General features: G+C 43.7%; 1 protein-coding gene across 2 annotated transcripts in view; it reads left to right on the forward strand.

The window, feature by feature from the left end:
• Nucleotides 1-400: 400 nt before the first annotated feature.
• Nucleotides 401-13,466, forward strand: part of LOC310777095 (beta-galactosidase-1-like protein 2) — a gene marked incomplete at its 5' end in the record, with an annotated part of 41,056 nt that continues 27,990 nt past the window's right edge. The window contains 3 exons of one of the 2 annotated variants that reach the window (XM_083637360.1): nt 1,128-1,291; nt 2,917-2,985; nt 12,978-13,073. In XM_083637360.1, coding sequence (XP_083493486.1) covers nt 1,128-1,291; nt 2,917-2,985; nt 12,978-13,073 — 329 coding nt within the window. Of the gene's footprint in view, nt 518-1,127; nt 1,292-2,916; nt 2,986-12,977; nt 13,074-13,466 lie in introns of those variants that run through there. The other variant, XM_083637361.1, reaches the window with a different exon arrangement.

The raw sequence follows: 13,466 nt of genomic DNA on the forward strand, positions 1-13,466 counted from the left end.
GAGAATTACAATATAATTTAGAAATAATCGACCAAATTTAAGTTAAAAATGATTACAGTTATAGGCTTTAGGCCTATGTTTTTCATTGTTGTTGTTGTTGTTGAAAATTGTATAGCCTACCTAACTTTTGAAGTGACCAAAATGCTTCGCATATGCCAACTTGCAAACATTTTCGGGCCAATAGCCTATGTATTTCGAAACGGTATTATAAACATGTATTTGTTGACTAAAGAAAGGAAAAACAGCGTGTATATGTGTGCTTGATTTCCATGGCTGCACAGCAGCACACCCAGGAGGCGGTGCGTTACCCTGCCCAGCATCATGCGCTCATCTGCCTGGTCTGTTCAGATGGTGCCTCCAGTTCCTACTCTCCACCGAGGAGACATTATACTATATGACACTGGAAAGCATCTTAAACCCCATCCATGGTTGTTCTGAGGCTGAGAAATGCGCACAAAAGGCAATATGCATTTGTCTGTTTGAGCATCGCCGGCTTCATCATGTACAGATATCTCGGGTAAGTTCTGACTAGTTCAATTGCTTTCATTAGAGCTACTTTGTTTCGAGTCTCGCAGCTTACATAAAGTAATAAACGTTTAGAAGGTACTACGCAAATATTACAGCAACCTATGTCCTATAGGCCTATAGTAAATTTACAGTATATTCATACCATGATGAGAGACAAACTACGTCTACGTAGCCTATATATAAACTTACTATATTACAGCCACACAAGTTATGATGAATAGCCTACTGTATATGAATGAATTTATAGGAAAACAGTATAGTGATATAACAGGAGGTAAAAAATAACTTTTAAGTGTATGATAATATCAACATGTCACCACAGACACATACGTCCATAAGAATACATTGATGTTCAAGGAGGTTTTGGAAAAATATATAGTAAATAGCCTGAGCTACACTCATCTGTTGTTGTCTATCTATTTCTAATTCAGCTGCCCCTTTGTTTGGGTTTGGGTTTAAGAACATAAGACATCTGCAAATTCCTGTCAAGCATGTTGTCAGTCATGTGGTGCATTCGAGCACAATGGCCTGTGTGCTGTGCTATATTATGTGCGTGTGACATGAGGCCTGATTTGGTGTGCAGCATGCCAGCAGGGAGGATGAGCAGGAGAGCGGGGCTGGGGGCCAACTCGTCCCAGTTCAGCCTGGAGGGGGAGCCGTTCCGTGTCCTGGGGGGATCCCTCCACTATTTCCGTATCCCCAGGGCCTACTGGAGGGACCGGCTGATGAAAGTCAAGGCCTGTGGCATCAACACCCTCACTACGTAGGACTGCTGCCTCTACTCATTGGTTGAGGTCAGGGTTTTTCTTGCAGAGGGATTTTTGGCGAGCCCCTCAAGCCACCCCCAAATGCCCCCAAATACCTGATATAGGCTACTGAGTTCAGGACAACCCTGACTGCATACTAACTCAAAATCAATTGAAAGAATTTCAAAGTTAAAGTCTGACATTTGTATGTTGAAATGGCTATGTCTGAAACTTGGGGTGCTGCTATATATTCCCCCCCTTGTTTTCTCTCCAATTGTACTTGGCCAATTCCCATGCTGTCCCGGTCGTTGCTCCACCCCCTCTGCCAATCTGGGGAGTGTAGACTACTAGCACATGCTTCCTCCGATACATGTGCAGTAATCAGCAGCCGCTTCTTTTCACCTGACAGCGAGGAGTTTCACTGGCAGGACGTAGCGTGTGGGAGGAGCATACTATACCCCCCAGTGCCCCGACCGACCAGAGGAGGCACTAGTGCACTGCAGGGACCAGGACACATACCCTTAATCCGGCTTTCCACCCGCAGACAAGTCCTATAGACCCATTTCATAGCCTCCATTTTGTGTCTAAAAGGCAGGGTAAACACAGGTGCAACCAACTCACTAATTAGGGCCCTGGCACTGGAACACCTACATGGGCCGTTTCTCAATACCAAGAATGCATTCTTGTTCTTGTGTTCTTGGGGAGAACGTTCTTGCTAGTCGTTCTTGGAAGAATGAACTTGCGAGGTCACAAGCACACATGACGCCTGTTGGCAGTTTGAGACGATGCGTTCTTGGGGGTATTGCGCAATACCAGCGCAGAGGCCGCCTGCAGTACTACACAAATAAAAAGCTCAGCTGATGTAGATGCAGCCAATTGTGCTCTGGACCTTTTTGCCATTTTTCGCCATAAATGTTCATAAAGTGGCACTTATTAAAACCTACTACCCTGCTTGTAGGCATCAAAAGTCATCAGAAATTAATTTAGTGATGAAATAAAACTTTAAATTGTAAAAAACGTCCCGGAGCTTATGGCGTCTTCTCTGCTGCGTTCTGCCTCTGCTTATGCCGAAATGCATGCTGGGATATCTGCCTTGCCAAGTTGACACAAGTCACCACCCAGAGCATCCTCGGTAAAGTGGGCGTGTCGAGAACACATCCGGGAATTTTAAGCGTTCTTGGTGAAATGTGAACTTTGTATTGGAACAGTACTTGGGCTGCGACTGATGACGTTTCACAGGGACACAAGAACGCAAGAACACACAAGAACGCTTATTGAGAAACGGCCCTGGACTTGAAGTTGGAAACCCTAATTAGTCTTTTGGTACACCTGTGTTACTTCCTGCCTTTGAGACACAAAATGGCGGCCGTGAAAAGGGTCTATTGTGCCTGTTTGGACTCCCGTCCAAGTCGGAGGTAACACGGGTGCTCTGTATTTTCTGACAATGACTGATATATTTGTATTCAGGAGAACCCAGACTATTATACAATAACCCAAAAGTCAAACGTACAACAGTAAGCCTGATCAATCAGGCTTATTGATCATGCATAGTCACCCCCCCAAAGGAAAAACCCTGATCTATGTATATCACAAGCATGGCCACTGGTTGAGTGCTAAGAAGAAGCCCCCTGCATCCCTGCAGATATGTGCCATGGAGTCTTCACCAGCCAGAGAGGGGGGCTTTCCACTTCCACACACAGCTGGATTTAGAGTAAGGACACAACTGTTTCTATTCGGGATCGGATGATACGATTCAATGCAATACAATATGGGCTTCATGATTCAATACAGCCACGATATGATGTCATAATAATAAATACAAGTTCAATGACAGCCACATATGATGATGTGTGCAGAATTGTGAATTGAGAACTTCACCGGAAAACAATGCCTATTTTATTTTGCACATGATCTCATACATATCTAAAAACTGTCACAGTTTTGCAGGGATTTATTTAGTTTGACATTTATTGAGAGTTGATTTGAGTTTAAGTTGTGGACCAGTTATGTCATTCTCATGTACAAATGACATAACTCGTCATTAACACCATCATTAACTGTTTACAGTTTTCGGCTATGTGTGTGATCATGTGCAAAACAAATCAGCATTGTTTTTCGTTGAAATTAACTTACTATAATCCCATGTAGAATACTGTTTCATACTTTACTGATGATGATGATGAAGTGATCTTCTACCTACTGAGAAACGTCACTTACATTAGCAACATTAAACCAAATTCAGCAATAGGTCCATTTCACAGCAGGTGTCACCAATAACATTAATGAGGGCCCTGCGGCACTGGAACACCTACATGGAATGGAAGCGTCATTAATGCTATTGGTTACACCTGCTTTACTTCTTGCTTTACCACCTCAAAACGTTTGCTGTGAAATTGGTCTATACACACACACCTTGAGCTGCAGTGCTCAGGGGAGAAGGCAGAGGCCCAGCGGCCCACCTGACAACAGTGGCATTTCCACAACAACACAGCAACTTATTATCAAGCAATCAACCACACAGAGACGATAAGTGCAGAGGAGAGATGTGGCGCCTCCGTTTGCTACTGCCGTTGCCATGCAGACTTCACACTCCTCAAACAATGAGATGTGGCTGTTGTTCAGACTAGGGATGTATGTAACAATATGACATTTCATCGTACGATACGGTACGTTATCTCCCAGAATATCGACCAGTGGTTCCCAACCTTAGGGTCACGATGCTAAGTGGGGTCGCCTGGAATTCCAATAGGGTCGCCTGAAGAAAAAAAACAACAACACTACACACAATTTAATACTATTGAAGATGATTAGGGTCACTTGCAATTTGCTTTTTTTTTTAAATAATTATTGTTATTTTTAGTTAACCCTAACCCTTAGATTTCAGTTTTGTTCTCTTGGGTGACACCTATGGTGATGAGTGGTAATTGCAGGTGACATCCAAACAGTGTTGCATTATGTGACATTACCAGTGTTGGGCAAGTTACTGAAAATTGGTAATTAGTTACAGTTACTAGTTACTTCTCTCAAAAGGTAATTTAATTACTTTAAAGTTACCAGTTACTTCAAAGTAATTAGTTACTAGGGAAAGTAACTTTTGCGTTACTTTTAAAAGCCTGCTTTGATTGTCTTATTAATGCACACATTGGCCCCTATCATTGCATCGGCCTAGTTTCTACACCGAGCGCCTGGCGCAGTGGGCGTGGACCAGCGCACTTGATATCTTGGTCTTGGCGCTACACGCAGCCTAAACCATTACAACCACGCCTTTTAAGCGTAAAATTATGCACCGTCATGCTCATTGGATAAGTGCAATAAACGAATCGCACGCTTGCCTTTTAAGCTCCAATTCCAGTGGTCCAGCAAAACCAGACAAAAGCCAGCGCTCTGCCCCCCCCTCCCTTCATCCAGTCTGTCTGTCTCCATATATAGGCTATTATTCCATATTATTATGCTTCTCAAACCAATCTAACTGCAGTTTAAATACTGCAAGCATGTAAATAAGCTACACTATAGCAAGATCAAAGTGAAAAGAATGTTCTAAAGGCATCAGCTAGAAAAATATAGCCTATCCCTATATGATGAGATTAATTTTATATTGGTGAAAGTTTGTCCAGAAAGATATCGTTTTCTCTCCCCTGCTGCAGGTAGAATGATGCACATAAATATACCCTACATTATGTAAAGTCATTGCATAAATGTGTTTTTATTGTAAAACTAAATGTGAAGTAGGGCCAAGTTATTGGAGCGGACATCACAGTATAGCACATGACAGTAGAAGCGCATTCCGCAGCGCGTTCCGCTGTCACTTATCTAAATCACGTTAAATCCACAAGAGATATATATAGGCCCAGGAGGACATATATGTTTCACATAGGGTGGTGTATTCATTTCGATGTTTCATTTGGTCCAATATTGAAATGTGTACAATTGCAGGTTGTGTTACCATTACACATTAATTTAGATCAACCTTTTATATCTATTTCGCCTCATTTGGTTGCTATTTAGTAGCGAAATGGAGAAGCACAATGCATGCTGGGACATGCCAGGCAACTTACAACTTATTTTTCCTATATGGGAAGTGTCTTGTGCCTGTCTAAGCGAGGGAGTCAGAGAGAGAGAGAGAAGGGTGACAGAGAAGAGGCAGAAGAGCACTGGCGCACTGAATAGGCCTGGTTTCAGAGAGAGACAGAGAAGGGTGACAGGGGAGAGGCAGAAGAGCGCTCCTTGCAACTGGCGCACTGAATAGGCCTGGTTTTCAAAAGCGCAAAGCGCTAAATTTACGCCAGGTGGGAAGATATCATTACGCCGAGATTTAAGGCTGACACGCCCATTCTGGGACTGCGCCACGCCCATTCAGCCTAAAGCGCATTTGGCAGCGTAAAGCCATATTGATATCTTCCCGAAGCAGGCGCAAGGCACGTTTTTTTGCGTTTAAGGCCCGTTTTAGCGCCGAAGGCGTGTGGGAGAATAGGGGCCATTATGTTAGTGTTGCTGTGCCACAGTGTGGTATTGAACATTCACTTATTGGGGAGGCTTATAGCCTATCAAGGTCATTAGCCTCTGGGGCTCTGGCTGCAGCTGGACTAGGACTAGGTCTGAGCATCAGAAACTGGGTAATCCTCTGAAGTTGTCCGTTATTTTCATGTCCTAAAGTAACTAGTAACTAGCCCAGTTACTATTTTAGTAACTGTAACTGAGTTACTGAATTTGAAAAAGTAATTAGTTAGATTACTAGTTACTGAAAAATGTAGTTAAGTTACAGTAAAGTACCGTAAGTACCGTAAATTCCGGACTATAAGCCGCGGCTTTTTTCCCGTTTTTTGGGCTTTTTTGGCCCCTGCGGCTTATATAACGGTGCGGCTTATCTATGGATTTTTTCAGCAAACGGCCACTCGGGAACCTCCAAAATCTATGGATGTTGGTATGAGGCAGAACGAGAGCAAGACAGACATTACGAGAGCGAGACCCTGATTGGATGATGTTGCAAAAAATGTGCCTCGCGACCTGATTGGAGCACTGTGCCACTACGCTCTCTCAGCCACTACGGTAAAACACCCTCCCTCCTCCCTCGCTCCGGGGGGAAAATGGCAGCGATTGAGCCTGAAAGACAGTCTGAATGAAATTGAATGTAACATTCCCAATTCTATGTATTACATTCTAAAAAACTAACGGCAACATTTTGGAAGGCTAAGCCACACAACTAGCTCGTTGTAATCTAACATCATGCTTCAAAAGATGGAGAACTGGCTGTGTTACGACGATGGCGGCGAGAAGAAGAAGGAAAGAAGGAAATCGAGCAGCAGCACGTAACCTTGGCATCAGGGTGTTGACACAGAGAGCAGACGGCCGAGGTGCCGTTCAGATCCGACTGAAGGCTCAAGTTTGCCAGTGGATCCTGACAGCGTGGAGGAGTGTCAAAACATCCACGATCACCAACGGGTTCCGAAAGGCTGGACTGCTGCGTGATGAAGAGGAGGACGCCGCCACAGCTGAGGGCCTTCAGAGGCTGTTCGATTCCGACAGTGACGAAGAGGAGTTTGTTGGTTTTGAGAGCGACAACGAAGGAGAGAGGAGAGTGGCTGATGAAGCCACCCTGAGCCTGTTCGTTTCCGACACTGAAGATGAGGACTTTGGTGGTTTTAGTACGCAGGAAGAAGACGAAGATGAGGATTAATGACTTGACTTTTCTGGTTACAGCCGTGTACTGCACCTTAGCCTAAAAGATGAAGACGAGGATTAATGACTTTTCTGGTAGGCTGATTACCGTATATTTTAAGCAGCCGTGTTACTGCAACTTTAGGCTTACGCGCTTACTGTCGTGTTACAGGCACTTTATTTTGCACTTAAAAAAAAACACATTTAATTTAGCCATTGATATTGCCTCGTCAAGCGCTGTAAGCTTTGTTTTTTGTTATGGTACTACTGTAGGCTATAATGTAGATCAGTGGTTTTCAACCTTTTTCATGCCAAGGACCCCTAAATTTACACAGCACAGTACATGTTCTGTAGCTACTATTGCACTAAATGGTAACACTTGAATACGTTATGCAAATATGCAACTTGTTTTGTTGAAATGTTAATAAATGGGAGCTTCCCCAAACAGCCATCTCTTTCCCGACAATCCCCTCTGTGCACGAACCCTTACATATGGTAATTAAACATCAAAACACCCGCGGCTTATAGTCCGGTGCGGCTTATATATGTAAAAAACAGTCAACTCTGCAGGTGCGGCTTATACACCGGTGCGCCTTATAGTCCGGAATTTACGGTAGTTACTTAAGCCCTTTTCCCACATGCGCTTTGTACCGCAAAATGACCGGAACGTGGTGTAATGCCCACTGGCGCCGGAACAAGGGGGACATGGGGACATTTTGTCCCCCTTAAAATTTGGTCCCCCTAAAAATTTTTTTTTTTTTTTTTTTTTAATCTGAGGGGGCAACTGCCCCTGACGCTTAGAGCCCACTTTACACTGTTTACACAGCCTGTGATGCTTGTTAAAGCCGTGATCGTTGTGGGATTATTACACCTGAGACAGACAGACCCAGGGATCAAGTTACAGAGAGCCCACTTTACACTGTTTACACAGCCTGTGACACTTGTTAAAGCCGTGATCATTGTGGGATTATTACACCTGAGAGCAGGGATCGCGGAACCGCCCGGGCCACCCGGGCCGCGGCCCGGGTACTTTTCAGTTCCCCCCCCCAATTTTTTTTTTTTTTTTTTTTTTTTTTTTTTTTTTTTTACAATTAAACCTCATTTACTTATTACACTCGACTGGTTGTTTTTCAGATGTGATGTGAATCTAAAGTGAACTAAACAAGTCAGATCCACTATAAATGTTTTTCAGTAGATGCTGTGATGTAGCCACAAGAAAGGTGCAATATTAATGTTTTTCAGGAGATGGCGATGTTGCTAGCTATAGGTTCTAAACAAGAAATGTGGTTCAAATGTTTACAGTAGTTTTCCTTTCTTGCTGCACTACAATGTTACAATGCTGTGAGACAGGCCCGGCGTTGGAGGGGGGCCTGACCGGGCCGGGCCCCCCCATTCCCTAAACTGGCCCCCCCATTCATTTTTTTTTTTTTTTTGTGTGTGTGCTAAAAACGTTTTTCCGTTTTTCTGTTTTAAAGTTTAAAACGGAATCTGGCTGTCATTAGGCATTGATTAACTGAATGCTATTGCTAACTGTTACTTTGAACCTCCATTTGCAATGATTCTGGCTGGATATTAATTAACTATTGTAAATTTGTCACAATGAATGCAATTTGTGCACAATGTGTAAATACATTTAATATTAATTGTTTAGGCCTATTTGTAAAGTCACAACACATTAGAGATGTGTGTAGTTCCTCATAGATTTAGCCTCTTCCTTTTGCTCTCAAATGCACCAGTTTGACGAATTTTACTTTAAAATGTACAAAATCTTCTTCCGGGGGAGAATCCCCCCGGACCCCCCTTGGCCCCCCCAAGCTAGGGGCAGGCCCCCTCTGTAATTTGGTTCTGGAGCCGGGCCTGCTGTGAGACGGAGCTAAACACAAAAGATGCAATATTAATAGTTTTTCATGAGATACTCAGTATTTAATATTAATACTAATACTAATAATAGAAAAGGAGAAGATACTGAATAATGACATCACAACAGTATAATCCTAATGTTAATTTAAAATTAAATATTCTTCTAAATATGGATAAAAGTCCAAAAAACATAAAATTTTCTTCGGCGCTGCCGAGATTCCATTCCTTACAGCACCCCCTACTTAATAATAGTTCCAGCGCGGCTGCAAAAATATGGTGGCGCATTGTGTCAAGTGTACTGGCTCGGGGAACGGTCCGGCCCCCGGTCCCTTAGGTTTCTGACAATGTGGCCCCCTGAACAATTTAGTTGAATAGCCCTGCTGTAAAACCCAGTCGCCCTCATATTCTGGTTTATTTCAAGAAAAACATTTTGGCTAGTTGAAATTAATTGGCTCGTAACTTTAAAATCTAGCAGCCATATTGGCTGGTGATAAAAAAAAGTTGAATCTCAAACCCTGCAGTGAGAGCAGGTGGTGACATAGGAGTGAGTGAGAAAAGGAGCAAATATATGATTGTTAAGACTGAATACTGACATCACAACCGTCTAATCCTAATGTTAATTTAAAATGAGATATTCCTATATGAATCTGGCTTCAAACGACCAAAATCTTTATATGATGATAATAATAATAATCAATGATGGTGGTTCACAGACGTGTGTGTGTGTGTGGGGGGGGGGGCACGCCCCCCCGACGGGGGGACACGCCCCCCCGACGCGTGATTTCTAACCCCACATAGGATAAGCAATAACCACGCCCTGTGGCGCCGGGATTGGCCAGGAGCAACACTGGAGGGCACGCAGCCCAGCGATTTCATGAACCAACTGAATAGCTCTTGAGAACAGACACCGATTTCGAGCGCGGACATTGAAAGGAATTATGGTCACCTACCTTCCTTAGCATAGTAATAATAATAATAATAAGTATAATAATTGTAATCTACACAATGTACACAATGTACAAAAACATGCAACAATATAAACAGTGTTGTGTTCACGTTCATAGCTCATATAATATAATGTATCATATCGTTAATTTCAAGCTCAATTCTTACCCAGAGAAAAGGTACAGCGCTGAAAATGTAACAAGCAATAGTTTTTTAAACATCTTTATTTTAAAAGATGAAAAACCCCAGGTGCTTTAGTCCCAAGCTTCAATGCTCCTGGCCAATCCCAGCGCCACAGGGCGTGGTTATTGCTTATCCTATGTGGGGTTAGAAATCACGCCCCCCCGACACGCCCCCCGGCCCCCCCAAGTTCAGATGCATTCCGCTATCCCTGCCTGAGAGACAGACAGACCTGGACTCTGTACTGCACTCACTGTCATTGGCTGCTGCTATAATCGTATACGGTTATTGTTATTTTATTTTTGTGTTGAGATGACAAGTTTTGCACTGTGTTTCGAAGTGATAATAATAATAATAATAATAAGTTCAGTGTTTCTGCCTGTGTTGCTGTCTGTTGTAGTGTAATTATAAAATGACCTAAAGGGAGAGCAGGTCACCAAGTGAGTGAGAAAAGGAAAAATACTGAATAATTACATCACTACAGTATAATCCTAATGTTAATTTAAAATTAGATATTCATCTAAATATGGCTAAAAATCATCCAAACGTCCATAAAAACGTCAATTTTTCGTCTGCGCCCTTATGGTAATGGTAATGCCTGCATGTGAGAAAGGCGCCGTGCCGGTATAAGCGCGACCCCGTCGTCCCCGACATTTCACCAGTTTCGATCCAGTCAGAAGAGCGGTATGCCGCGATAGGCAGACAGGTGAGAAAGGGGACCAGTCATTTTCCGCTATCAGTGGGCTTCGCGGACCAGGTTGCACACAGTAGACAGTCCAACACCAAATACACAGCTGATTGTTCGATATTCCCCTGGTGTTGCGTACCACCAAAGGACTATTGCCAGTCGCAAACGCGCTTCCAGTGGTTTTCGCCACCGGGTGATCTTGCGTGTTAGTGCGGGTCGGACCAGACTCAGCACGTAGTCGAACATACCCCGGGACATGCGAAAATGACGCTTCCATTCCACGTCGTCAAAATTGTTCAGAGCATCTTCCCAAAATAAATTCCCTCCTGGTCTCTCTCGCTTCCAGACGGCTCTAGTCTCACGCAGCAGCGCAGAGGTACATAACACTGTCATCATCTGTCCCCGGTTTAGTCTATCTTCATATTCTGCACGATGTTGAGCGGAGAAGACTGCGAACATGAATCTGTTTCTGTTCGCACGTATATCCCTTTCCATTTTCGCCTTAATTTGTCTGCGTCGCTGTCTACGTTTGAGGAAAAAGCGCGTCAGCAATATTATCAAAAGAGTGGACGCCGGCTCCATGTTTGTTGTTTTTTTCTGACTGGCAGCACAGGCCCCAGGCCCCCCCCCCCCCCCCACCCCTCAACATGCCGGCTATTTGACGACTGAGATTCCCACATGCGAACGCTGAGGTGTGAAGGGAAATTCAGGGAAATGTCCGATATTGACTTACAGGTAATTTTTCGGTACGCATGTGGGAAAAGGGCTTTTATGTCACTATATACTGCAAAGGCTTCCATCAATGGACCATAGCCTCAATCAACATTGTGAGTGTCGTGACTCTTTTTTTCTTCTTTTTTTTATGAAAATCTTTGAGATTAAATCAGGATTCTGAGAATAAAGTCAGAATTCTGAGATTAAAGTCAGAATTCCGAGTTACTGTCAGAATTTTGAGAAAAAAGTTAGTTTTTATATTAAAGTCAGAATTCTCAGATTAAAGTCAGAATTCTGCGGGGGAAAAGAAGCAATACTATGTGACATCACTGACGATGTCACTGATGACATTATCGTTGGTGTACCGGAATTTGAATGTTTCGGGTCCCTAGATTTTTGTAACGTCAAAGTAGGGTCACGAGCCAAAAAAGTTTGGGAACCCCTGATCTATACAGTATTTCACGGTATTCATTTGACCACTCTTTTAAATTAAACATACTATAGAGACAGTCCGGGAACGCCCATACAGGCTCTAGGAACGCCCACACTAGACGCTGGGTTAGCTGGCTCAGCCTTGCTGGGGGCGTGGTCAGGGTGGGGTAAATTCCCCCGTTCTATCCATTCAGCAAAGTTAGAATTTAGCTGATAGCCCAGCCCAGGCAGACACGATCGGGGATTTAACCACCGCAGTAAACGCACATCTGAGCAGACGTCTTGTGTTCTGCTCTAGAACCCCCAAACATGTAGTTTAGAGCCGCAGCACCGTCTTTTGGTGAGTCAGCCCATGAGATATATCGGCGGTTTTACCCCACTCGCGCGCCAGCCGTTTAACATTTTGTGGGCGTTCCCAGACATGCGGACTGTCTCTATGGCCCATCGAAAACAAAGAAACAAAGAAACAAGTATTTTGCTTTCAAGAGAAATATTGCTTTATTGAACTCAAACTGTAACTAATATGAGAACATTTACACAAGTTTCCTCAATTATGAACTTATTTGTAGTGGCGTGCGGCTCCGTGCATATTGTTCCCTTTATTTATACAGGGGAAGTCTCACTGAGAGCATTGCTCTCTTTTTCAGGGGTCCCCTGTTCACACACACACACACACACACACACACACACACACACACACACACACACACACACACACACACACACACACACACACACACACACACACACATTCACCCCTGGAAGCTGCCCAGGACAACCACAGCCTGATCTCCTGGCCACTGATCAGCTCCACGGTTGGGGTTAAGGGCCTTGCTCAAGGGCACCACAGTGGTGGTAATGAGGGAGGGGCAAGCACTGCTTTTTCACTTTCCCCACCCAGATTTATCCTGCGAGTCCCAGGGATTGAACCGACGACCTTCCGGTCACAAGCTCGCTTCTCTAACCATTAGGCCCACCACTGCCATTGTGCAACATATTGCGGGCAGGCACGGTATTACAGGGAAAGCTTATGGTACGATAATCGTGGTTGCTCGCTATCATATTACGATATCTCGGTAAAACTATATTGTTACATCCCTAGTTCAGACTTATTTCAAAAGCGAAGAAAATTATCTCCGGGTGCATTTCCAAGGGTGTGACTGTGAGGCTAAATGTGTTTCTTACAGATAGAAGATGTTTATGGATTGCGTTCTCCATCTTGGTTTCAGGGCCTTTATCAACCTTGCTGCTGAGTTGGGACTGTGGGTGATTCTACGTCCTGGGCCTTATATCTCCTCTGAGCTGGACTTAGGAGGACTTCCGAGGTAAATCACAGTGCGACACAAACTCTTCCTTGTATTCTTTGCTTCTAACATAATGTGACCTTGCATGTGTTTTGTGAAATATACTATAGAATACATACACAGTTCTATGTGTGTAAATCAGACCAAAACTCAGTGCAATTCTCTACTGCTCTTTCCAGAAGACGTTCCTCCAAATAATGTAATTAAGGTTGCAAGTGAATTTAAATCCGACCAAACAGAAGCCACTTGTTCTGGAACCACAAATTGACATTTTTATTGCCATGTGACAAGCAGAGTAAGCAAGCTCTGTCTCTGTGAAGGAAGTCTTGTCCAGTCTTGTTCCTGCTAACCTGACATTGCCAGTTGGGGGCGCTATTGTTTGTTTTCACAAACCAAACCTCGCACGATTTTAGA

The sequence above is a fragment of the Poromitra crassiceps genome (assembly GCF_964638095.1).
Source record: "Poromitra crassiceps genome assembly, chromosome: 1".
Lineage (NCBI taxonomy): Eukaryota > Metazoa > Chordata > Actinopteri > Beryciformes > Melamphaidae > Poromitra > Poromitra crassiceps.